The sequence below is a fragment of the Gadus chalcogrammus genome, chromosome 4 (assembly GCF_026213295.1).
Source record: "Gadus chalcogrammus isolate NIFS_2021 chromosome 4, NIFS_Gcha_1.0, whole genome shotgun sequence".
Lineage (NCBI taxonomy): Eukaryota > Metazoa > Chordata > Actinopteri > Gadiformes > Gadidae > Gadus > Gadus chalcogrammus.
In genome coordinates this window covers 33,502,505-33,530,312 of record NC_079415.1, presented here as the reverse complement: position 1 = coordinate 33,530,312, position 27,808 = coordinate 33,502,505, and the positions used below count along the sequence as shown (strand labels likewise).

Genomic DNA, 27,808 nt, shown 5'->3' with positions numbered 1-27,808 from the left:
ATCGCTGCATTCTTCCTTTTACATCTGCCTCGTTTCCTTCTTGGATTACTTTTTTGGCGCTTATTGCCTTACGGAAAACACGAGGACTGAGACGTCCTGCAAGAGGTGCAAATAGGTTGCCACTTCACACACACAGACTCCTTCCCCCCGGTCCTGTTGGTCAGAAGGTGAACCCCACCGAGGTGGATTCACCGCCCCCTAGTGGCTCCCCACGCAATGACAGGACTGAAGCATGGCTTTGATAAACGGCCTCATATCTTACTATCGACTCATTTATCAGACGCCTCCATCCTACTGCCCCCTCCCACGCACCCAGAGAAGGAGAGGTTCCTCCTCTGCAGCTCAGCGCCTCAAACACACACCTCTGTGTGTTTCAACATGGAGGCTCAGGGTCCTGTTAGACGGGGAGGTGGTGCATCAACCAGCCTGCAAGGCTCGTCTCTGGAGAGACGCCAGTAGCTGGGCTGTTTCCTGTCGGCCCGCTTCTAGAACTCTCTCCATACTCCGTCCCTCATCGGGCGTAAGAGTCTGAGGTGGAAATGCACTTGCTGGTGTCCTGGTCATTAATGTTGTGTAGACGAAGCCTCTGTTGTGCTTTTTATTCAGTGAACCCCCGACCTTAAAGTGTAAACTGATCCTCTGCTGAACACAAGAGAACATTCAGTGGATCCTCTGAGTTGTTTATCACCATTATGCTTTATTAACCAGGACAACAGAAGAACAGACCCTTACATGAACCCAATAAACACAAGGACTCAAACAATAGAAGAACAGTCCCTTACATGAACACAAACACAAGGACTCAAACAATAGAAGAACAGTCCCTTACATGAACACAATAAACACAAGGACTCAAACAATAGAAGAACAGTCCCTTACATGAACACAATAAACGCAAGGACTCAAACAATAGAAGAACAGTCCCTTACATGAACACAATAAACACAAGGACTCCAACAATAGAAGCAGCAGACATTACTAATCATAAACAGGTGTGCACATATCTTTGATAACTGAACATGTTCTGCTGCTGTGTTTTTCCCCACAGAACACAAGGAATCAATACTCAGTTTAAAGTCATCGCAACATGATCTATAGTTTTTCGACCGCTTGCATTACGAATATAATATAAAATCTGCTTTACATCATGTGAGGCATATCAAAATATAAACTGATATCAGAGCCCCGCAGTATGAAACTGTTAACGTCTGAAAATAGACACAATATTGTAGTATAAAAATGTTACAATTTACCACCAATCAATCAGAAACATTAGAAATATAGTCTTTGTAAAGATTTAAAAAATCTATTCCTTTCATGGTTAATCAAGATCAACTTTAAGAAGCCCCAGAAAATGTAGCATTTGGATTATAGTTGAGTACATGAATATAAATCATCAAAACACAGTGTGTGTGTGTGTGTGTTTATATATACATGTGTGTGTAGTCTGTGCGTGTCTGTGTTCATATGTGAGTAAGTGTGTGTGTTCATAACTTGAGTAAGTGTGTTCATAGATGCACGTGCAGCGTGTGCATGTGTGTGTCTGCGTGTATATTTGAGTGTTTATAATATGTACGCACGTGTGTGTGTTCATATATACGTGTTTGTTTGTGTTCACATACACGTGTTTGTGTGCCTGCGTGTTTGGGTTCCTATATAGTATGGTATGTTTATATGTGTGTGTCTTTATGTTAATTCATATATGCGTGTGTGCGCTTGCATGTGTGTGCGTGGTAATATACGCGTGTGTGTGTGTTCACATGTGCATGTTTGTGTTCACGTGTGTCATCAGACTCAGAGCGAGAGCAAGAGCGAGAGAGACTATAATTTACAGAGACGCTGAGGACACAAGGTGTGGATAAAAAAGTGAACCAAACGTCCGAGATCAAAACGGGGAACATTATCCCCGAAAAGGGGGGGAAAACTAATCTCCAGTGTGACTACCAATCAGATTGAAGAACCCATTCGAGGCTCTAGCATTCGAGCATTCGAGGCTATAGCCCCGGATCTTTTGGGAATAGCCCCGGATCGCTGTGCCGTCTAAAAAGATTAAAATAATAATAATGATGAAAATAGCCCCGTAGAGTATACTTCTTTGTGATTAAATTACCAGCAGCCACAGATGCAACAATTCTGGCGTGTCCATATATGGGCAGATTTAGAATCATTTTTTGCCAAATGTTGCAAATTCAACGTGGGTATTCTTTCTTCTCTACGCACAGCGCATCTCGTCGTTATTGCTGTGTTGTGCTGCCAGCCTTTTAGTGAGATCAGAGAGTGTTGAGAAGGACAGTAATAAAATATCTTTGGTGAGATGGATATAAGAAGAGAGACCCGCAGTGAATTCAACCCGGTCCACTTGACATCGGGTCGGTGCATGACAGTGGTACCGGAACACTTCCATAGCCCGGGCTTTTATTGGTTTCAATCACTGAACTTTAGAACAAAACTCTTGCTCAGCAACGATGGGAAATACCATCAAATGTATTATTGAAACCAGTGTGAATATTAGTAACCATGGTTACCAGGCAATCGAATAACGCACGCACGCACGCTAACACACACACACACACACACACACACACACACACACACACACACACACACACACACACACACACACACACACACACACTGACTAACACACACCACACACACACACACACACAGCTGAGGCCCCCCCCCCCCCAGAGCCCCGGGAGGAGGAGGGGGGCCTGTGTGTGTGTGTGTGTTAGTCAGTGTGTTAGTCAGTGTGTGTGTGTGTGTTAGTCAGTGTGTGTGTGTGTGTGTGTGTTAGTCAGTGTGTGTGTGTGTGTGTGTGTGTGTGTGTGTGTGTGTGTGTGTGTGTGTGTGTGTGTGTGTGTGTGTGTGTGTGTGTGTGTGTGTGTGTGTGTGTGTGTGTGTGTGTGTGTGTGTGTGTGTGCAGGGGCCATGCTCAGTCCGACGAGGAGGTCCCTTTTTTTTTTCTACAACCGACACAGAGAGGCTGAGGACCCCACCCCCCCCCCCCTACCCTCACCCCCGGGAGGAGGTCCTCCTGGGTGAAGGAGGACCAGAAGGTGTGGAGGTGTGTCAGTGTGTCTGAGGACCCTCCTCCACCTGGGGACACTCTGTAGAAGGACAGAGAGCCAGCAGGCCGGTCCAGATACACTCCTACTCTGGTGGAGCCAGCGGGGGGGCGGAGAGGGAGGGCTGTCGCTCTACCGTTGTACCGGGCAGAGTAACAACCATCATAACAATCAAGAACCCAGGACTTGTTGTTCTCTCCAAGCCTGCTGTCACCACCCTCTCCTCTCCTTGTGATTCCTCTGTATGTCACTCCTATACCAACATCTCCTCCCCACTCTACCTCCCAGTAACAGCGGCCAGTCAGAGCCTCTCTACCCAACACCTGGAGCCAGTAGCCAAATCTGTCTGGGTGATCCGGATACGACTGGTCCTCTCTAACCCGCGTCACCTTCCTGTTGTCCTCAGACAGAGAGAGGTCTCTGTGGGCCGTGTTGGGGTCCAGTGTGAGGTCACAGGCATCTGAGGGAGAACCAGACATGATGAGCTGCTGAACCGCTCTTCATCCTCATCATCATCATCATCACTAGTACTGTTCTCCTGCGCTCTGTGTACATATACATAGATATGAACACATACATACATATACATATGTACACATACATAGATACACACACCTCAGCAATAACGTTATGAAAACATCAACAACAATATTATGAAAACATCAACAACAAACATCACTCCTTGGATCCAGGCTGCTCTTCTTCTTTTTATTCTCTTTCTTTTTGTGATCGCTCTCTCTTCTTCTTCAGCCCCCTCCCCATCAGCCCCCTCCCCCTCACCAACCCCCCTCAGCCCCCTCCCTCGCATTCCCCCCCCGCCCTCAGACCCCTCCCTCTCATCCCCCCCGCACCCCGTCACCCCCCCTTCCCCTTCCCCTCACTGCCCGTCACACCCGCCCCCTCCCTCCCTCAGCCCTCACCCCCCTCCCCTCCCCCTCATCCCCCCCTCAGCTTGTTCACCCCCACTCCCCCTCACGCCTCGCCCCCCCTCACAGCCGGTCACCCCCCCTCCTCCTCACCCCAGTCAGCCCCCTCAGCCCGGTCCCCCCCCTCCCCTCCCCCTCCCCCCCTCAGCCCCTTCACCCCCCCTCCCCATCACCCCTAGTCCTCCCCTCAGCCCCCCCTCAGCCCCCCTCCCCCTCCCCCTCCACCGCCCCCTCCACCCTAGTCCTCCCCATCAGCCCGTCACCCCCTCCCCCTCCCCCTCACCCCCCCCTCACCGGTCATCCCCCCATCCCCCTCCCACCACGTAGTCCTCCCCCTCAGCCACCCCCCCCCTCAGGCCCCCTCTCTCTCACCCCTTCACCTCCCCCTCACCGGCCCCTCCCGTTCCCCCCCCCATCACCCCTTCACCCCCACACTCCTCCCCCCTCAGCCGGCACCCAAAAATACAAATCCCCCCCCCCCTCACCCCTAGTCCTCCCCCTCAGCCATCCCCTTCAACCCACCCACCCCCACACTCCTCCCCCCTCAGCCCGTCCCCTCCCCCTCCCCCCCCCCCCCCTCACCCAGTCCTCCCCCTCAGCCCCTTCAACCACCCCCACCCCCAACACTCCTCCCACCCTCAGCCCGGTCCCTCCCCCCCCCCCTCACCCCTAGTCCTCCCCCTCAGCCCCTTCACCCCCCCACCCCCACACTCCTCCCCCCTCAGCCCGGTCACCTCCCCCCCCCCCCCTCCCCCCTAGTCCTCCCCCTCAGCCCCGTCACCTCCCTCCACCTCCCCCCCCCCCCCCTCATCCCGGTCACCCCCCTCCCCCTCACCCCTCAGCGCCTTCACCCCCCCTCCCCCTCAGCCCCCCCTCAGCCCGGTCATCCCCCCCCCCCCCCTCCCCCCTAGTCCACCCCCTCAGCCCCCCCCCCTCAGCCTCTCTCTCACCCCTTCCCCTCCCCCACACCGGCCCCTGACCCGGTCAACCCCCCTCTCCTTCACCCCCCCACCCCCACACTCCTCCCCCCTCAGCCCGGTGACTGTGATGGTCGACAGTATTAATATACGTAAGATACATGATGTCAGCCATCATCTTCATTCCCAGTAGGATGTGACCTCACTTCCTGCTGTGTGGATGGACTTTCCATCTCAATAGTGAGTCTGTGATGTGATGAATCAAACAGACACTTACACTTCTTTAGAGCTGGTTTCAGCCTCAACACTCCACCGTACTCCACACTGGGGGGGAAACACAGTGAGAGCAGCATGTTGAAACATTCACCTTCATCATCTGCCGTCTCATCACGTTCTACACAACATGAGTGACAGCTGCCTCTTCAAACCACTTCAAGTAGCAGCAGCTTGAATCATGTAGAAGACTTTGTCCCTCAGTGGTGAGCTGTCCTCTCCATACCTGAGAGTGTCCAGTCTCCAGTGTGGATCCTCCAGTCCAGCAGAGAGCAGCGCAGCTCCAGAGTCTCCTGGGTGATTGTAGCTCAAGTCCAGCACTCTCAGATGGGAGGGGTTGGAGCTCAGAGCTGAGGCCAGAGAAGCACAGCCTTCCTGTGTGACCAGGCAGCCAGACAAGCTACACACACACACACACACACACACACACACACACACACACACACACACACACACACACACACACACACACACACACACACACACACACACACACACACACACACACAATTTATTGTATCTGGTTGAGAGCAGTTTGTACTAAAGTAACCACACTTATAAAGTGTATTCATTCCATTGGAGGACAAGTAAAAGCTTTATTGATACTTCATGGAGACAAAGCTGTGTCACCCTGAGAGTCTGAGAACAGGAAGAGGAAGTGGGGAGATGACATCACAGACAGCAGAACTGCCTTCACTTGGATGTGACAGGATCTTAAACAAATGCTCCTTTCTCAATAGCTACAACTCAATGAGATATTGTTTGGTTAGAGTCAGGAGAAGTCTGCTGTGTTTGGTACGCTAAGACCGTTTCTTCACAGGTTCTAACATTGTGTAGAACCAGGGAGTGTTTTGTCAGCAGAGAAAGAGCAACAGAAATGAGGCAGGAGCAGCACTTACTGGAAGCTAGAATAACCATTTTGAAGAAGAGGCTGATAACTGACCTGAGAGTTTCCAGTGTACAGTGTGGACTCCCCAGTCCAGCAGAGAGCAGCTTCACTCCTGAATCCTTCAGATCATTGGTACTCAGGTCCAGCTTTTTCAGACTAGAGGACTTGGAGCTGAGAACTGAGGCCAGAGCTTCACAGCATCTCTCTGACAGATCACAGCCATTGAGGCTGCACACACAATAAATAGAATACGTTAGGAACTGTGATTCATTTTGCATTTGAAATTTGTTGTTAGAAATGTTTTATTAGTTTACCTAAATGTCAATACAGTAGATCTTCAAAATATGACTAATTTAGAATTCAGATAACTAAAAATTCAGCAAACTCCAGAAAATGTCCATAAAAATACTCAGTTCTAAGAAGAAAAAAATATTTAACTTTACTCTAAAGTCCACCTTACTGTCTGACTACATGATTATGAATAGAATAGGAATCTATAAAACAAACACCTTATACCATCATTAACACACTGAATCCAAGGTACACCTTTTACTGTCATGGCAACACAAATAGAGTGAGATTGAGGTCCTGTGTTTGATAAGATGAGTGGTAATGGCGCTGCGATGCACGCAGACTGCCAAGGTTTAGTTCAGTGCTGGGTTGAATAGCGGCAGTATTGCAGCGCCAGCTTGATCGCTCTATTGGGAAACACGACCCACTTAAGTTCCCCTGAAGACACTCTGCTTTAATCAGAAAACTAAAACACTGGTTTGTACTTTGTGCAAAGTTTCATTTAAATGTCACCGCAGCACTATTCAAGAGCATGTAAAGAAATGCACTATTCAGGATGACCCAGAGAAGAAGATTAATCCTAATTGGATTATATTATCCAATCTGAAGCCGGTTATTATAAGTAGGTATTTGATTGAGGAGGAGGAGGAGGAGGATAAAGAGTTGGTTAGTGAGGAAAGAGATGTCGCGGCGCTGGTGGTAAAAACAGAAACAGACCCCCTATCAGTGCTTACGTTAATTTGTAAAGTGGGAGGTCCCGGAGCGCAGAGGGGGGGTGGATCCAGTGACTCAAAACGGGGGTTGGTAACGGAATACACTGCCTACGTAGCTTCTCCGACTAAAAAAACCTAAACAACGCTGTGTGTACATCCGGGCAATGTTTATTTTATTTACAGAACGTCCATGGGTGGGAAATGTAAAATAAAAGAATACATGGCAACAATCGTTTTCACAAGCAGCAATTATCTATGAGACTATTAAATGAACCAGGATCAACGGATTGCTGCGTGCGCGCCGCAGTGCACCGGCTAAGACATGCACACTGCCATGCACCGACAGTAATGTGCACGCCGCGGTGTACGGACCCTGACCTTAAGGTGCGCGCCTCAGCTTGTATTTTGGGTTAAACAATGTTGCTTTGACGTTGTGGATTTGAAAAGAATCCATTGTTTTACCGTTAATATCAATCTAAATTAATCCACTGCCAAATATGGATCTTGTTAAAACTCAGACGTGAGATTTTACTGGGGCACAGCAGATCAATACTGGTCCTCTGATGGGGAAATTGTGGTGGAACTGTTTGACCATTGAGTGAAACTAACCTGAGAGTTTCCAGTGTACAGTGTGGACTCCTCAGTCCAGCAGAGAGCAGCTTCACTCCTGAATCCTGCAGATCATTGGTACTCAGCTCCAGCTCCCTCAGACTAGAGGAGTTGGAGCTGAGAACTGAGGCAAGAGCTTCACAGCATCTCTCTGACAGATGACAGCCATTGAGGCTGCACACACAATAAACAGAACACGTTAGGAACTGTGATTCATTTTGCATTTGAAATTTGTTATTAGAAATGTTTTATTAGTTTACCTAAATGTCAATACAGTAGATTTTTTAAATATGACTAATTTAGAATTCAGATAACTAAAGATTCAGCAAACTCCGGAAAATGTCCATAAAAATACTCAGTTCTAAGAAGAAAAATGATTAAACTTTACTCTAAAGTCCACCTTACTGTCTGACTACATGATTATGAATAGAATAGGAATCTATAAAACAAACACCTTATACCATCATTAACACGGTGAATCCAAGGTACACCTTTTACTGTCATGGCAACACAAATAGAGACAGATTGAGGTCTTGTGTTTGATAAGATGAGTGGTAATGGCGCTGCGATGCACGCAGACTGCCAAGGTTTACTTCAGTGCTGGGTTAAATAGCGGCTGTATTGCAGCGCCGGCTTGATCGCTTTATTTGGAAACACGACCCACTTAAGTTCCCCTGAAGACACTCTGCTTTAATCAGAAAACTAAAACACTGGTTTGTACTTTGTGCAAAGTTTCATTTAAATGTCACCGCAGCACTATTCAAGAGCATGTAAAGAAATGCACTATTCAGGATGACCCAGAGAAGAAGAATAATTCTAATTGGAGTATATTATCCAATCTGCAGCCGGTTATTATTAGTAGGTATTTGATTGAGGAGGAGGAGGAGGAGAGGAGGAGGAGGAGGAGGATGAAGAGTTGGTTGGTGAGGAAAGAGATGTCACGGCGCTGGTGGTAAAAACAGAAACAGACCCCCTATCAGAGATAACGTTAATTTGTAAAGTGGGAGGTCCCGGAGCGCAGAGGGGGGGTGGATCCAGTGACTCAAAACGGGGGTTGGTAACGGTATACACTGCCTACGTAGCTTCTCTGACTAAAAAAACCTAAACAACGCTGTGTGTACATTCGGGCAATGTTTATTTTAATTACAGAACATTTAACACTAAACTGCATGGGTGGGAAATGTGAAAAAAAAGAATACAAGGCAGCAATTATCTATGAGACTATTAAATTAACCAGGATCACTGGATTGCTGCGTGCGCGCCGCGGTGCACCGTCTACGACATGCACACTGCCGGGCACGGACAGTAATGTGCACGCCGCGGTGTACGGACCCGGACCGCAAGGTGCGCGCCTCAGCTTGTATTTTGGGTTAAACTGCATTTCTTTGATGTTGTGGATTAGAAAATAATCCATTATTTGACCTTTATTATCAAACTAAATTAATCCACTGTCAAATATGGACCTTGTTAAAACTCGAACGGGAGATTTTACTGGGGCACAGCAGATCAATACTGGGGCACAGCAGATCAATACTGGTCCTCTGATGGGGAAATTGTGGTGGAACTGTTTGACCATTGAGTGAAACTGACCTGAGAGTTTCCAGTGTACAGTGTGGACTCCCCAGTCCAGCAGAGAGCAGCTTCACTCCTGAATCCTGCAGATGATTGGTACTCAGGTCCAGCTTTTCAGACTAGAGCTGGAGCTGAGAACTGAGGCCAGAGCTTCACAGCATCTCTCTGACAGATGACAGCCATTCAGCCTAAACACACAATAAACAGAACACGTTAAAGTAACTTAGATCTTTTAATTTCTACATAATGAAGGACTTGTGTTGAAAATCTTAAATTTGAGTCAATGTCTTATTAATTTAACTAATATGTACATTAGATCTTTATGTTTATTCAATATTGGAGTTTTTTGCAGTGTTTGAGACTCGTATAGTATATTAATTTTACTTTTTATTGAAGTATTATGTATCTTTTGTGTTGTATTGTAATACATGCTATAGTTCATCTACAGAGATGTTTTGTTCATTAGGGTTACAACCAGCGGCGGTTACAAGGGGAGGGGGCTAGCGGGGGCTTGAGCTCCCCTGAAACAGGCCAAGCCCCCCCTCCCAAAACCCCAAGTCATTTTGTTATGACTAATATTTAATTTAATTTTAAAATATGTTTTTAATAATAATGTGGCGAGAAGCACGGGAACGACCAGACAGGAGCCTATGTTATAAGAGTCTGACACTCTCGTGTCCCATTATCCACACCACCCTGAGAGAGACTTTACGTTAACACACACACACACCTGAAACACACATCCTATCGCCCACAACCACGACTGCCTCGGTGCCGCCGACCCTCCCAGGATCAAATGCGGCACGTGGTGAAGCCGGCCATGATCGCCACAATAATATAATAATAATATATATTTATATATATCATTAATGAAGACATCGAACGGACTTATATGTAACAAAACTGAACGATGAAATCATATTTTTCATTTGTGTAAGTGTTGATGACCGTTGCTGCTTGTTGTGTGATTTGAATGTTTGATTCGTATCATATTGTAGTGTGTAGTAATATTTTTTGCGTCAAAATATATCAGCCTCTGCTATAAACAATCTAGCCCCCCGTAGCTCCTGCAATCATAATTATATGGTGCCGCTACTGGTTACAACTAATAAGTAAATGCTTAAATATTATTTAGCTGGGCGATCTCTACAAAGGATTAAGTACTCTCCTCCTTTGTCTCTTCCCTCTCTCTCCTTTTACCTGCTCACTCGTGACCTCTCACCCTTCCCCCAGATGACCCGGACGTCTCTGTGTCAACGCATCCTAACGGTTAAACCCAAACAGTGTCCATGTAACCAAACGTAGTGAACAAGGTTAAAATGTTTTAAAATAATGGGTTACCTGTTATTAATAATAAACGTATATTTATGAATCTATCCGTATCAATACTTATTTATACATATAGCTACGTATTTCAATACAGCTGTATTTAACTATTATTAGACAATATTCATTTTTGTTTCTTTATTTCTTAATTCATAATAAATAGAGCTTTTCAGTTTGACTTTTCAACCTTGTTACACAATATAACGTTGTGTATATTGAGATACATGTTATAAGATAGCCTCGAAAGAGGTTTTCTATGTTACCATAACATTTATGTTCTACTATAAGGGATATTGTGTATTGTAATACATGTTATTAGTGAACCTACAGAGATGTTTTGGAGGCTTTGACCACTGGCAGCAGCCTCAGAAGACCCTCCTCTGAAGCAGAGTATTTCTTCAGGTCAAACACGTCTAGCTCCTCTTCTGATGTCAGTAGGATGAAGGCCAGAGCTGACCACTGAGCAGGAGAGAGATAGTCCCTGGAGAGTCTTCCTGATGTCAGGTACTGTTCGATCTCCTTCACTAGAGAACGGTCGTTCAGCTCATTCAGACAGTGGAACAAATTGATGCTTCTCTCTGGAGAGAGATCGTCATCTATCTTCTCCTTGATGTAAGACACTGTTTTTGTATTGGTCTGTGAGGTACTTCTTCTCTGTCCCAGCAGACCTCGTAGGACAATCTGATTGGTCTCCAGAGAGAGGCCCAGGAGGAAGCGGAGGAACAAGTCCAGGTGTCCGTTCTCACTCTGTAAGGCCTTGTCCACAGCACTCTGGTAGAGGAGGAGGAGTTTATCTTCCCCAGAGGTGGGTGGTTCTTCTGAGAGCAGATTGACACCATCGTTGATGAAGGACAGAAAGACATAAAGAGCAGCCAGAAACTCCTGGAGGCTCAGATGGACAAAGCAGAACACCTTGTCCTGGTACAGCCCAAACTCCTCTCTAAAGATCTGGGTGAAGACTCCTGAGTACACTGAGGCTGCTTTGATGTCGATGCCACAGTCTGCCAGGTCTTCCTCGTAGAAGATCAGGTTGCCTTCTCTCAGCTGGTTGAAAGCAAGTTCTCCCAGTTTAAAAATGATATCCTTGCTCTCTGAACTCCACTGTGGATCTTTTTCATCTATCGACGATACTTCCTGTCCCCCTGTATCGGACTGAACCCTCAGGAAGTGGCTGTACATCTGAGTCACGGTCTTGGGCATCTCTTCTCCTCTCTTGGATGTTTTTAAGATGTCCTCCAGAACTGTAGCAGTGATCCAACAGAAGACTGGGATGTGACACATGATGTGGAGGCTTCGTGATTTCTTGACGTGGGAGATGATTGTGTTGGCCAGCGCCTCGTCTCTGAATCTCTTCCTGAAGTACTCCTCCTTCTGTGGGTCGGTGAACCCCCTCACCTCTGTCACCCTGTCAACACACTCAGCAGGGATCTGATTGGCTGCCGCAGGGACGTGTGGTTATCCATATACGAGCGGAGGGAAGCAGGTCGCCCCTGATGAGGTTTGTCAGCAGCACGTCCACCGAGGTGGACTTTGTGACATCAGTCCAGATCGGGTTACTCTGGAATTCCAGAGGAAGTCGACACTCATCCAGACCATCTAAGATGAAGACAACTTGGTAACCTGTGGATATCTGCAGATTTCCTGCTTCTTTGGTCTCAATAAAGAAGTGATGAAGAAGTTCCACCAAGCTAAACTCTTTCTCTTTCAGTAAATTCAGCTCTCTGAAAGTTAACAGAAATGTGAAGTGTATGTCGTGGTTGGCTTTGCCTTCAGCCCAGTCCAGAGTGAACTTTTGTGTTACGATGGTTTTACCAATGCCGGCCACTCCAGTTGTCATTATTGTTCTTATTGGTTGATCTCGTCCAGGTAAGGGTTTAAAGATGTCTTCACATTTTATTGGTGTTTCTTCCTTGGCTGGTTTCCTGGAAGCTGTTTCAATCAGTCTGACCTCATGTTCCTTGTTGACCTCTCCACTGGCTCTCTCTGTGATGAAGAGCTCTGTGTAGAAGTCATTCAGACCCGTTGGATTTCCTGCTTTAGGGATTCCCTCAGAGACACACTTTAACTTCTTCTTCAAATGAGACTTGATTTTATGTTGGCACTCAACAGCAGCAGATCCTACATGGGAATGAACAGAAAACATCAGATAGTGGATGGTGAAATCAGTGGAAGCATGTTAGTATTTCCTGTTAAATGATCAACTTCATAATATTTACTGACTTCATTACTTGTGGTTCGAGAAGCTGGTCGTGACAAGGAATGGATACTTTTTTTTTCTTTTTTGTTTGTTATCTACACAGCAAAATCGTTGGTCCAATGATAATAACAATGATAGTGAATCAGTGGAAATTAACTTAATATGCTGATATAACAAGATAGTGCTGCATCTCTTCCACTTATTCCACTTATAGTTATTCTGCTGTTGATTTGACATTTATTGTTTAACATTCTTTAACCTGATGGACGCACCATAAACGTTCATATCTGGATCAAACCATTTAACTTCATACCCAACAATAACCCCACATATTTGGACCAAACCATTAACCTGATCGAACCACAACAACCCTATATATCCGGATCAAACCATTTAACCTGGAACCCCCACAATAACCCTACATAACGATCAAACCATTTATCCTGATACTCCCACAATAACCCTCCATATCTGGATCAAACCATTTATCCTGATCGACCGACATAACCGTTCATATCTGGATCAAACCATTGAACGCCGAAGAAGAAAGATATCTCCACATTGATGAATTATTAATGAAGAAATCACCTAACACTAAATTAGATTATGTTATTTAGTCCGAACAGAACAAATAAGAGTCTCATACTACTCTAAATATACATATGCATTCTTTTTTCAAGATAAGAGTCTTCCGCGCCTCAAAATAATTGTCTCCTCCGTCTTCAAAATAAGAGTCTCCTACCGGCCCACAGTGTGTCTGCCAGTTCCTCCTGGTTCATCTCCATCAGGCAGAGCTTTGTGATGTCCACCACTCCCTCTATGGCGCGCCTCCTCTGCTCCTCGTTCTTAGCATCCAACTCCTCCTCCTCCCTCTGACTCTCTGAGCATTGTGGGTAATCTGAGAAGAGATCCCTCCAGAGCTTCTTCAGCTCCTTGTCTAGGAAAGCGTGTGCGTTCTCCTCAGCCCTCTGGAACAGAACAAACATCAAGGAGAACTTAACTCTGAACTCACTGACGACATCAGAAGCATCTGTCCTGGATTCACATCCCGCTGGTCTGAAGAGGGAAGCCTGGAGACTATGAGCACCACAAGAGATGCTTTCTAATGTTCATGTAGAGCTGAAGTCAAACGTCTTGTTGGAAATATATACACACCTTGATCAGCTCTGTTTGATGCTGCTGTACAGACTGAGCACTGGTAACCTTTGATATCTGGTGGGGTTGACTGTGGAGAGAACACACACACACACACACACACACACAGTAAACATACAAGGGGGGGGGAGAGAGAGAGAGAGAGAGAGAGAGAGAGAGAGAGAGAGAGAGAGAGAGAGAGAGAGAGAATATTATTGTCTGCAATTATGTTAATAATTATACTGTACAGGTGTTCTGTGTAATTGTATTTATTTCGTTATTATTCGTTTTTTATCTTTATTAGATTTTTTTATGTATTTTGTATTTTTATTTATCACTTAATTTCTCTTTCACTGTACTTTTGACTCGTGAGCTGCAATAACAAGTGATTCCCCCCATGTTGGATTCATAAAGTTGATGGTATCTTATCTGCTTGTGGATGATTTAATGGTAAATGGCTTTGTCTGTGTGTGTGTGTGTGTGTGTGTGTGTGTGTGTGTGTGTGTGTGTGTGTGTGTGTGTGTGTGTGTGTGTGTGTGTGTGTGTGTGTGTGTGTGTGTGTGTGTGTGTGTAAACCAGTAATCCTCTTCAGTTAGTTAATGATGGATTGTGAGAGAGACTATCAGTAGAGTCTGATAACAACCAACTGTTCTGTTGTCATCATCTGTTTAATACTCCTACCTCTCCTCACTGGAGGGGCGTCCATCTTTAAGGAGAGGAGGTTGATTTATAGAGCGGTCACTCTTCATGGAGACACAGCTGGGTCCAGGGGAGTCTGCTCTCTGCTGCTGGACGCTTCTAGAAGAATAATTACTAGGATTTATGGTCGTTTGATAGATGCTGTATTTTTATAATCTCTGATATACAACTGTTCTGTTGTCATCGTCTGTTTAATACTCCTACCTCTCCTCTCTGGAGGGGCGTCCATCTTTAAGGAGAGGAGGTCGATTCATAGAGCGGTCACTCTTCATGGAGACACAGCTGGGTCCAGAGGAGTCTGCTCTCTGCTGCTGGACTCTTCTAGATAAACAAGATCAGACCATGTCAACCACATCACTAAAACAGTTGATTGCACCTTATCTGCTTGTGGATGATTATGGTAAATGGCTTTGTGTGTGTGTGTGTGTGTGTGTGTGTGTGTGTGTGTGTGTGTGTGTGTGTGTGTGTGTGTGTGTGTGTGTGTGTGTGTGTAAGGAGTATAGGTAAACCAGTAATCCTCTTCAGTTAGTTAATGATTGATTGTGAGAGAGAGTATCAGTAGAGTCTGATAGCAACCAAATGTTCTGCTGTCATCGTCTGTTTAATACTCCTACCTCTCCTCTCTGGAGGGGCGTCCATCTTTAAGGTTAGGAGGTCTATTCATAGAGTGGTCACTCTTCATGGAGACACAGCTGGGTCCAGGGGAGCCTTATCCCTCCTCTCATTCACCATGTCAACCACATCACTAACAGCCTTATCCCTCCTCTCATTCACCATGTCAACCACATCACTAAACAGCCTTATCCCTCCTCTCATTCACCATGTCAACCACATCACTAAACAGCCTTATCCCTCCTCTCATTCACCATGTCAACCACATCACTAAACAGCCTTATCCCTCCTCTCATTCACCATGTCAACCACATCACTAAACAGCCTTATCCCTCCTCTCATTCACCATGTCAACCACATCACTAAACAGCCTTACCCCTCCTCTCATTCACCATGTCAACCACATCACTAAACAGCCTTATCCTCCTCTCATTCACCATGTCAACCACATCACTAAACAGCCTTATCCCTCCTCTCATTCACACCATGTCAACCACATCACTAAACAGCCTTATCCCTCCTCTCATTCACCATGTCAACCACATCACTAAAACAGCCTTATCCCTCCTCTCATTCACACCACCTCTGACGGGACACTGTTTAAATCCTCACCTCTTCTCAATAGACTGATTTCCATCTTTAAAGTTCCAAGGTTCTCCCATAGACCGGTCACTCTTCATGGAGACACAGCTGGGTCCAGGGGAGTCTGCTCTCTGCTGCTGGACTCTTCTAGAAAAATAATAACCAGGATTTATGGTCGTTTGATAGATGCTGTGTTTTTATCATCTCTGATGTATAACTGTTCTGTTGTTATTGTCTGTTTAGTACTCCTACCTCTCCTCTCTGGAGGGGCGTCCATCTTTAAGGTTAGGAGGTCGATTCATAGAGTGGTCACTCTTCATGGAGACACAGCTGGGTCCAGGGGAGTCTGCTCTCTGCTGCTGGACTCTTCTAGATAAACAAGATCAGACCATGTCAACCACATCACTAAAACAGTTGATTGCACCTTATCTGCTTGTGGATGATTTATTGGTAAATGGCTTTGTGTGTGTGTGTGTGTGTGTGTGTGTGTGTGTGTGTGTGTGTGTGTGTGTGTGTGTGTGTGTGTGTGTGTGTGTGTGTGTGTGTAAGGAGTATAGGTAAACCAGTAATCCTCTTCAGTTAGTTAATGATTGATTGTGAGAGAGAGTATCAGTAGAGTCTGATAGCAACCAAATGTTCTGTTGTCATCGTCTGTTTAATACTCCTACCTCTCCTCTCTGGAGGGGCGTCCATCTTTAAGGTTAGGAGGTCTATTCATAGAGTGGTCACTCTTCATGGAGACACAGCTGGGTCCAGAGGAGTCTGCTCTCTGCTGCTGGACTCTTCTAGATAAACAAGATCAGACCATGTCAACCACATCACTAAACAGCCTTATCCCTCCTCTCATTCACCATGTCAACCACATCACTAAACAGCCTTATCCCTCCTCTCATTCACCATGTCAACCACATCACTAAACAGCCTTATCCTCCTCTCATTCACCATGTCAACCACATCACTAAACAGCCTTATCCCTCCTCTCATTCACCATGTCAACCACATCACTAAACAGCCTTATCCCTCCTCTCATTCACCATGTCAACCACATCACTAAACAGCCTTACCCCTCCTCTCATTCACACCATGTCAACCACATCACTAAAACAGCCTTATCCTTCCTCTCATTCACACCACCTCTGACGGGACACTGTTTAAGTCCTCACCTCTTCTCAATAGACTGATTTCCATCTTTAAAACTCCAAGGTTCTCCCATAGAGTGGTCACTCTTCATGGAGACACAGCTGGGTCCAGGGGAGTCTGCTCTCTGCTGCTGGACTCTTCTAGAAAAATAATAACCAGGATTTATGGTCGTTTGATAGATGCTGTGTTTTTATAATCTCTGATATATAACTGTTCTGTTGTTATTGTCTGTTTAATACTCCTACCTCTCCTCTCTGGAGGGGCGTCCATCTTTAAGGTTAGGAGGTTGATTCATAGAGCGGTCACTCTTCATGGAGACACAGCTGGGTCCAGGGGAGTCTGCTCTCTGCTGCTGGACTCTTCTAGATAAACAAGATCAGACCATGTCAACCACATCACTAAAACAGTTGATTGCACCTTATCTGCTTGTGGATGATTTATTGTAAATGGCTTTGTGTGTGGTGTGTGTGTGTGTGTGTGGTGTGTGTGTGTGTGTGTGTGTGTGTGTGTGTGTGTGTGTGTGTGTGTGTGTGTGTGTGTGTGTGTGAGAGGAGTACAGGTAAACCAGTAATCCTCTTCAGTTAGTTAATGATTGATTGTGACAGAGAGTATCAGTAGAATCTGATAACAACCAACTGTTCTGTTGTCATCGTCTGTTTAATACTCCTACCTCTCCTCTCTGGAGGGTCGTCCATCTTTAAGGTTAGGAGGTGGACTCATAGAGTGGTCACTCTTCATGGAGACACAGCTGGGTCCAGGGGAGTCTGCTCTCTGCTGCTGGACTCTTCTAGATAAACAAGATCCAGGATTTATTGTTGTTTGATTTATTGTTGTTTTCATAATCTCTGATATATACTCACTTTGGTTCAAAACAGTTAATTCTTTCCATAAACCAGTCACTCTTCATGGAGACACAGCTGGGTCCAGGGGAGTCTGATCTCTGCTGCTGCTCTGGGCTTCAATACAACACACACACACACACACACACACACACACACACACACACACACACACACACACACACACACACACACACACACACACACACACACACACACACACACACACACAGCTGTTACTCAGACTAGTGATGGAGTCATGATGTATCACTGCTGAGCTCTGAGATGGACAACAGTCACAGACAGAGAGATCCTCTTCTTACCTCTCAGCTTTGCTCCGGCGGCCATGTTCCCCAGACAGAGTGGTCTTAGAGGTAGGACCCCCATCCTCTCTCTCCTCATCCATAGTAGACTGGAGACCTGGACACAAACACAGCTACATATAGTTTTTGTGGATTGTATTTGGTACCAGATGGGAAATTCTTGTGGAAAAGACTGTATATCCTCCTCGTCTCTGATACAAACACACACACACACACACACACACACACACACACACACACACACACACACACACACACACACACACACACACACACACACACACACACACACACTCTATCACTATCTATGTCTAGATAGATACACACTTGCACAATCCAACATGTCTCAGTAATGAGGTTCGAGGTTAAACAGCGGGACTAAAGTTACGTCAAGGGTATTAAGTTCTGCTGTACTTTGTATCGTCTGCTGTGACTCCCAACAAATCAAAATACAATCTGATGAAAAGCTAAGGAAACATTTGTATTACTTTGTATTACTTTGAAGGAGAAGAAAACGAGTAAAGGCTTTTCAGACTTAGGAAAAAGACAAGACAACAAACCAAATATACATAGTAAAGAGATCTTATCCACGCTGTCAGAAACACCTCAGATCAGGACCTGACCTGGACCTGAGTCAGAGCTGTCAGTAAAACCATCAATCATTAACTAACTGAATTACCTGTACCAACTCCATGCCCACACACACACACACACACACACACCACAGCACACACACACACACACACACACACACACACACACACACACACACACACACACCACACACACACACACGATTAACTGTATTAATCCCAAAAGGGGGATCTTCATTGTTCCAGCGAATATATGACCAATCATCGAAAGAAACCATGACATTTAACGAGCTGTACCTTAGCTTCTCTGTGATGAAAACATGTCGTGACCCGTGTTGTATGAAAATATAAAAGCACAAAAGAAGGAAAGTAAGATCCGTTGAAGGAAGAGATTCAGTTGTTCACAAAACACCAAGTAAGTGTTCAGAACGGAGCCAGAACGTGAACACGGTTCTAAAGGTTCTGAGTAAAGACTGAGCAGCTGGGCTCCTCAGTGAAGACAGATCGAATGAGGAAGGAACTTTGAACACAGCTCACTACGTGTAAAGCCGTTATGATGAGGCCAGGGGCAGGGCTTTCACCAGAACACACACGCAGAACCTTATCAAGTGATAAGATAAGACGGAGCAAAGGTTTGATGAGGTCCCTATAAAGCTATGAACCACCAGGTGACACGATGTTGGAGGTTAAAACAGTGGAACTAAAGTGACTTCTAGTCTACAAAGTACAATTGTATCGCCTGCGGTGAAATCATGTCACTCCCAACGTATCAAAATACAGACAACACCTAACCCCTAACCAGGGCCGTCGGACTGCGGGGACAAAGGGGACAGTTGTGGGGGGGCCCAAGGCAGAGGGGGGGCCCATGAAAGAAAAAAAAAAAAAAAAAACCTATCGGCCACGTCTCTCCCTCCCGCCAACAATCGCTCCATACCCCCCCCCCCCCCCCCCGGTCAACAATCGCTCCATACTCCCCCCCGCCAACAATCGCTCCATACCCCCCACCCCCCGTCAACAATCTCTCCATACCCCCCCCCCCCCCGTCAACAACTTAGCGCAGGGGGGTCCATCAGTACCTATAGTATAGGGGCCCAGGATTTGGCCCTGCCCCTAACCCTAATTGTAAGAAAAGCTAAGGGAACACTTTTACTTTGAAGGAGAACAAAACCACTTTTCAGAGTTAGGAAACAGACAGGACAAACAAAATAAACAAACATAGTAAAGAGATCTTTAGGAGAGTATCCACGCTGCTCGGATCAAATCAGGAAACAAGCTGGACCTGAGGAAGAGCTGTCAGTAAAACCATCAATCATTAACTTACTAAGGAGGACAACTGGTTTACCTGTAGCCCACAGACTCTCTCTCTCTCTCTCTCTCTCTCTCTCTCTCTCTCTCTCTCTCTCTCTCTCTCTCTCTCTCCCTCCTATTAATCCCAAAGGGATAAGAGTCAAAAGTAGAGCAAAGAGAGATTTAGTGATAAATACAAGTATAAAATATAATAAAAATAAATTAAAGATTAAAATAAAGATAAAAAACGATGGACACTGTATACATATCGTTTATATGCTCGGTATAATTGCATATGATCATTTGTGTATGCATCGATATGAATAAAACAAGTAAACATAGACTCCTAGAATAACATAGACTCCTAAATAATACCCCACCAAACAGACAGTCAGTCATAGTTAGATATTATCATATCAACCCCACCCCAATAGAAAGTCAGTTGTATCGATTATATTATAATATAAAGTAAAGACAAACAGAACAAACAGGCCAAACAAAAAAGAAGGTATAAACAATATACATTTAAAATGAGTGTAAATTGTAAAGTGTAAATGATAAAGTCGCAAAGCACATGGGCGTCAGTTTGGTTTGAGGGACAGAGACGCATTCGGAAGTGCATTTTCAGAAGTGCTGGGTACAAGGAGGATGCCCTCTTGTTTCTCTCTCTCGTGCCGGTAATGAAAGCTTCTGAAAGACGGCATACCCATGGAGCTAATTACTAAGGAATGAAATGTAAAATCCGTCTGGCAGGCTTTATGAAGAATAAGTTTCCAAAAAGCATCGGACATATGACCCTCTATGTTCTGCTCCATGTATCCAATGTTGACAACGTGACATGACATGGCTAAGCTACCAACATAAACAAGAGGAGTTATGAAAGGATATTAACTGCGTGTTTAAGTTCAGAAGGGCCAAAGGTGTGGCTACACACAGCACTACAAAAGTCGTCAAGATTGAAAAATATAAATATATTTGTTGCACAGCTGAACGCTGTATCACATCGTGAGCTGGCTGTTCTCAATTCACAACACGCATTCCATCCAATCTAGCCTACATCAGGCCTTCTGACCAAACCTCATGCACTCCCCCCCAAAATTATTCCAGAATTCAAGCAAAGCAAGAATGACTAGAAGCAGGGGTGATTCTAGGGTCAGAGCTTTAGGGGTGCTGAGCTCCCAATGAGCCCCACTGCCACCACCCACCATTTTTTCCACACAAAAACGAAAATATGTCAAAAAATAACTTTCATTTTAACATTGGTTAAACTAACTCCAAAATACAGATTATTTCTATTTTTTTTTTGCCCTTTCCAGAACACCAGCTTTATTGTGCCAGTTTCACACAGACAGCCCCTGTAACAAACACAAACCTGCTTCACTCAGCTGGTTTTCCTGACCGTTAACTCCAAGTGCCTCCTTTTGTATCAACAGTCATTCGATTTGATTAGATTAGATTCAACTTTATTGTCATTGAACAAAGTACTAGGTACAGGGACTTGGACAACAAATCTTCTGTTAATTATTTACGAATGGCCATCTCTATTCTACTTGGTTGCACACCTATCTGAACTTTCATAAACCAATATAAGTCATCAAATTAATAATAATACATGCTTCACATCAAGAGCAAAAAAAAAAGATAAAAAGAAGGTCCAACCCAATAGTCCAAAAACATCGATGTCGCCGCACTTTGAGGGTGGCAACCTGTCAATGACCCTTTGGTGTCAATTCTTTCAAGCAACTCCTTCGCAATGGACTCACAGCTAGGTGCGGGAGTCTGCTTTGGCCTGTAGGCCTCCTGAGCCATGTATGGAGCCGACCGCAAGGCACTAAAAGACTGCTCACATGTACAGCTGCTGCGTCGAGCAGCCGCCGCCGCCGCAAGAGCCGCCGCCGCCGCCGCAAGAGACGCAGCCGATTCTAGGTTTCATAAACATCCGTGACTTAGCCCAGAGGGAAAAGAAAAGTATCCCTTTGGGCATACAAAAAAACAGCTTTAAATAGCTACCTGACTGCTTTGCTGCTTATCCCCAAAGATCTAAAGTTCTATTCAATCTATTTCAGAGTAAAACATAAATATACATATATATACACATATACATATACATACATATATATACATATCTATATATATATATATATATATATATATATATATATATAATAGATACATAGAGAGAAGAGAAAAATATTCTTTTACTTATTTATTTTAACCCAAAAATTATATTCCAGGGCTAATTAACTAATATCCGCGTCTTTAGCCCCGAATAAAACAGCCTTGTGACGCCACCGAGTATAAGTACACAGGCACTGCCTAAGTATGAGTATAAGTACCCCGTATACGGGCTCAGTATGAGTATAAGTACACAGGATACTGGCTCAGTATGAGTACAAGTACACAGATTACTGGCTCAGTATGAGTACAAGTACACAGGTTAGTGGCTCAGTATAAGTACACAGGATACTGGCTCAGTATGAGTACAAGTACACAGGTTAGTGGCTCAGTATAAGTACACAGGATACTGGCTCAGTATGAGTATAAGTACACAGGTTACTGGCTCAGTATGAGTACAAGTACACAGGTTAGTGGCTCAGTATGAGTATAAGTACACAGGTTACTGGCTCAGTATGAGTTTAAGTACACAGGTTACTGGCTCAGTATGAGTATAAGTACACAGGTTACTGGCTCAGTATGAGTATAAGTACACATGTTACTGGCTCAGTATGAGTATAAGTACACAGGTTACTGGCTCAGTATGAGTATAAGTACACAGGTTACTGGCTCAGTATGAGTATAAGTACACAGGTTACTGGCTCAGTATGAGTATAAGTACACAGGTTACTGGCTCAGTATGAGTATAAGTACACAGGATACTGGCTCAGTATGAGTATAAGTACACAGGATACTGGCTCAGTATGAGTATAAGTACACATGATACTGGCTCAGTATGAGTATAAGTACACAGGATACTGGCTCAGTATGAGTATAAGTACACAGGATACTGGCTCAGTATGAGTATATGTACACAGGTTACTGGCTCAGTATGAGTATAAGTGTACAGGATACTGGCTCAGTATGAGTATAAGTACACAGGATACTGGCTCAGTATGAGTATAAGTACCCAGGATACTGGCTCAGTGTGAGCTGGAGTGGGGGGCGTTGGAGGCCCTTTGTGGCCCCGTCATCAGTCGGACCCCGTCCTCCGCCAACTGACGTCCGGCCCGTCTATGGGAACGCCGTCGACGGCAGGGGTGTTTCTAGGTCTCATAAACATCCAGGGCTTAGCCCAGACGGAAAAATAAAACGCCAAAATGTATTTCTATGCTTTAATTTGCATGAAAAAAAAATAATGCTTCACATAAATCAACAAAATATGCAGTTTATTTTAGCATAAAATAGCTACCTGACTGCTGTGCTGCTTATCCACAGAGTTATTTGCAGACAAACTAGACCAGCACATGAACATTTTAAAATGTAAATACACAGACATCCCTGTATAATTAAGGTGTATGACAGCTCCCTCTGCTGGACAACAGTCTCACACCAAACTACATTTTCCGTTTGAACCAACGTAGCTATTGTACATTGATGTGAGATGGGTTGGTGGTTTGAAAGTGTTGTAGTAGCAGAGAATGGCCTGCAGGGCAGTATGTACATTGTTAAATACATGAATAGGCTTGAATTTTGTAGTAATATTGAGGTTTCATATTTTTACTAAATGGATTATGTGAACATTGCTGAATAACAATCATGTATATTAAATGTATTGCAGGAGTTTAGCTTGACATTAACCAAGTTAAAAGGACAATTAAATGAACCGCACCAAACATGTAGAAGTCAATGTGGGATTTTAATATATAAACAAAAACACTTGACAGAAGTTAAATACAATTTTGTAAAGGGAAGCAGATGAAAACATTTTCCCAAATGAATCTTTTCAAAATGTCACCACCATTCCGAAAGCAAGTGAAGAGGTTTGTGTAAAAGCAGTCCTCCCTGACCAGCTCTGTCCCTGACTCTAAACCCTATATCTCAACCCTAACGCTAAACCCTCTGAGGGCTGGAAGACGCGCCTTCGGAGTAAAGGTTCGAACCACAGAGAAGGAAGAAGAAGAGGAAGCAGTAGAGAGAAGTGAAGTAGTGAGGTTAGTGACAGACGTGAGGGAAAGGCGTGTGGAAGCACACGGTTACATGTGGGGTCAAGAAGATCACTCCCACTGGAGGTCATTGATCCATCAGCCTCAGACCGCTGAGCTCAGCAGGTCTTCTGGAGGACGAGGCTCAGATGAACTGAGGAGACGGGACCAGCAGGATGTCAGGATCAGGGCGGGTTCAGCTCAGGTGCGTCTGCCCCCGACCCAACAGGATCAGGGCGGGTTCAGCTCAGGTGTGTCTGCTCGGACCAAACAAGGACATTGATTAGATTCAATATTCAAAAGATGCAACATTTTCTGAACCAAAGATAAGTAATTAATGAGCAGGCAGGCTTTAGGGCGCCTTGCTCAAGGACGCATCACTGTATTCTGAGGACTTGAACCCGGCACCATTGGTTTGAGAGTTTAACCCCCAACCCCCTACCTAGTCCACTATGTCCAGATCTTGCAAACTTACGAGGAATCCTTAATGGTAGAGTACTGGTGGTCCTCAGGATCTGCCTTCTAGATGTACAGTCCTCCAGATTCCTGGTCTGGTTACAAACGTAATTGGTCTCTAATGTAAAGTAACAAACACAGTAGTAATTTGTAATTAGAGTGATGTCATCCTCCAGATTTGCGGCTCCCCAACCAACTTGCCTCCGCACCAGAAACACATTCTAGTAAGAAAACACAGCGGTAGTTGGTTAACGCATGTCAAAGTAACAGCTGTATTTTGCCCTTTAAGTCAACCATGTAAGTAAATACAAACTTACAAGGAATCCTTGTTGGTCGATTCCTAGTCGTCCTCCAGCAGCTCTCCTCAGACAGAGTCCTGGTCTGGAACAAACAGCAGAAGTCTTGCTTCAACATGTGGTAAAACAGATGTAGTCATCTGGTATATATGGTACAAACGCCGGTAGTTTGTGGTAGCAGTATTCTACGAGAAGTGCCAGTGAGTGTGATGATCACTGCAGAGTCAGGCTCCATCTACCCCACGACGGACGTCCTTCACCAGACAGGGCCTCCACCAGCTCCTCCACCAGGCAGGGCCTCCACCAGCTCCTCCACCAGGCAGGGCTTCAGCACGGCTCCTCCACCAGGCAGGGCCTCCATCAGCTCCTCCACCAGGCAGGGCCTTCAGCACGGCTCCTCCACCCGGCAGGGCCTCCATCAGCACCTCCACCAGGCAGGGCCTGCAGCACGACTCCTCCACCAGGCAGGGCCTCCATCAGCTCCTCCACCAGGCAGGGCCTTCAGCACGGCTCCTCCATCAGCTCCATCAGCCATGGATTCCTGGTCTGGTTACAAACACAGAAGTTTAATACATATTTTTGTAAAGGAAAGCAGAGGAAAACATTTTCCCAAATGAATCTTTTCAAAATGTCACCACCATTCAGAAAGCAAGTGAAGAGGTTTGTGTAAAACCAGTCCTCCCTGACCAGCTCATTCCCTGACTCTAAACCCTGACTCTCAACCCTAACGCTGAACCCTCTGAGGGCAGGAAGACACGCCTTCAGTGTAAAGGTTCAAACCACAGAGAAGGAAGAAGAAGGTGAAGCAGTAGAGAGAAGTGAAGTAGTGAGGTTAGTGACAGACGTGAGGGAAAGGCGTGTGGAAGCACACGGGTACATGTGGGGTCAAGAAGATCACTCCCACTGGAGGTCATTGATCCATCAGCCTCAGACTGCTGAGCTCAGCAGGTCTTCTGGAGGACGAGGCTCAGATGAACTGAGGAGACGGGACCAGCAGGATGTCAGGATCAGGGCGGGTTCAGCGCAGGTGTGTCTGCCCCCGACCAAACAGGATCAGGTGAGGTTCAGCTCAGGTGTGTCTGCCCGGACCAAATGGACATGGATTAGGTTCAATATTCAAAAGATGCAACATTATCTGAACCAAAGAGATGTCATTAAGGAGCAGGCAGGCTTTAGGGCACCTTGCTCAAGGACGCATCACTGTATCCTGAGGACTGAATGCCGGCACCATTGGTCTGAGAGTTGAACCCCCTACCTAGTCCACTATATCCAGATAATGCAAACTCATTTTTAAGCCCTTTATTTCCACTTTGTTAGGTTAATACAAACGTACAATCCTTGTTGGTAGAGTCATGGTCATCCTCCAGATTCATGGCTCCCCTACCAGCTCGCCTCCGCTCCAGAAATACGTCCTAGTAAGAAAACACAGCAGTAGTTTGTTAACGCATGTCAAAGTAACAGCTGTATTTTGCCCTTTAAGTCAACCATGTAAGTAAATACAACTTACGAGGAATCCCTGTTGGTCGATTCCTAGTCGTCCTCCAGCGTCTCAGCTCCTCCATCAGCTCTCCTCAGACAGAGTCCTGGTCTGGAACAAACAGCAGAAGTCTTGCTTCAACATGTGGTAAAACAGATGTAGTCGTCTGGTATATGTGGTACAAACGCCGGTGGTTTGTGGTAGCAGTATTCTACGAGAAGTGGCAGTGAGTGTGATAATCACTTCAGAGTCAGGCTCCATCTACCCCACGACAGACATCCTCCACCAGGCAGGGCCTCCGTCAGCTCCTTCAGCACGGCTCCATCAGCTCCTTCAGCCATGGATTCCTGGTCTGGTTACAAACACAGTTGGTCTCAGCAGTAAATCACCTGGGGACACAACACACCCCACCTCCTGCATCTGAGGTTCACTTGTAAAATGGAAGACGAATTTAAAACATATTTGAACACTTAAATTAGACAACGTCTGCAGATTGTCGCATTCCGCAATTCATCCACTACGGTCATAGCAGCACTAGTAACAATAATGACTCCTACATAAACCTGGTATGAATTAACTCAAATCACAGCTTGGCACAGATAGTCATAATATGATTAAAACCAGACCTAAACTACCGTGGATTTTAGTGTTTGAGATGAGCTTGGTGACGGTTACCCCCTGGTCCGGTGCTGCAGGCCCCTGGTCTCCAGCCTCAGTCTCCGGTCCACCCTGGCACCACAAGCCTCCGGCCCCCAGCCTTGCCTTTCAGCTACAGCAGCAGATTTATATCAGCATTTGCCCAACAATAAACTTAATTGACTCATCCAAAACCTAGTTACACAATTAAATTAACTATTATTTTATAACTCAAGGCTGGAAAATACTTGAGACCAGACATGAGCATTCCATTTTGGGAATGAAGACAGAGCAGTCTAAAAGTTTAAAGATGTGGTTCAGGCCATGCATTGAAACTGACCACTACTCACACACAAGAGCACTGACCTGTTCTGGAGGACTTGTGAGGAGGTGGAGGTCTGGCTCTGGGTGAGGAGGTGGACACCTTGGGACAAACTACATGTTACCTTTTTAACCTTGTACAGATACAGAGTATCTTCTACTGTAACACATGGGAAGGACGGCCATTATTTTAGCTTTGATATTATCCAGTTGGTAACTCAGCACCAAAGTCATTGTTTAACGTCATTCCATTAGGTAGGGTTTAACTTATGTGGCAATTAATGACAGCAGATAGAAGTAACAAAGAACACTAAGTAGTATTGATATTAAATCAAATTTACTCGCCATATTCAGGTGCTGGGTTCCGCTGAAGAAATGTCAAATTGCCTTCCACCTTGAAATGTTTCAGCCTTCACTGATGTCAGAAATGGGCCCGCAAGTAGAATGCCGTTTCGTACGCAGCGAGAGTCCCGTAACGTGTTAAAAGTACGCC

General features: G+C 45.3%; 1 protein-coding gene and 1 long non-coding RNA gene across 5 annotated transcripts in view; both read right to left on the bottom strand.

Moving 5' to 3' along the window:
- LOC130381355 (uncharacterized) overlaps window positions 1-27,808 on the bottom strand; it is a 202,832-nt gene that overhangs the window by 63,159 nt on the left and 111,865 nt on the right. Inside the window, 17 exon segments of the mRNA XM_056588899.1 lie at window positions 5,411-5,584; window positions 6,128-6,301; window positions 7,687-7,860; window positions 9,277-9,376; window positions 9,379-9,446; window positions 10,913-12,030; window positions 12,032-12,702; window positions 13,524-13,749; window positions 13,937-14,006; window positions 14,597-14,713; window positions 14,819-14,935; window positions 15,839-15,955; window positions 16,061-16,177; window positions 16,477-16,593; window positions 16,972-17,088; window positions 17,194-17,310; window positions 17,619-17,735. Of these exon segments, the coding sequence (XP_056444874.1) occupies window positions 5,411-5,584; window positions 6,128-6,301; window positions 7,687-7,860; window positions 9,277-9,376; window positions 9,379-9,446; window positions 10,913-12,030; window positions 12,032-12,702; window positions 13,524-13,749; window positions 13,937-14,006; window positions 14,597-14,713; window positions 14,819-14,935; window positions 15,839-15,955; window positions 16,061-16,177; window positions 16,477-16,593; window positions 16,972-17,088; window positions 17,194-17,310; window positions 17,619-17,735 (3,711 nt within the window).
- On the bottom strand, window positions 23,585-27,726 carry LOC130381450 (uncharacterized). Of its 4 annotated transcripts, none has more exons than XR_008895394.1 (10): window positions 27,361-27,726; window positions 27,034-27,127; window positions 26,602-26,710; window positions 26,389-26,469; window positions 26,215-26,293; window positions 25,759-25,960; window positions 25,121-25,427; window positions 24,903-24,966; window positions 24,605-24,703; window positions 23,585-24,340 (listed from the first exon to the last, which is right to left on the bottom strand). It is a non-coding gene; the product is annotated as an uncharacterized LOC130381450 (long non-coding RNA). The 4 variants fall into 4 exon arrangements; XR_008895393.1 differs by having other exon boundaries at window positions 23,804-24,386; window positions 25,099-25,427; XR_008895391.1 differs by having other exon boundaries at window positions 23,804-24,386; window positions 27,361-27,724.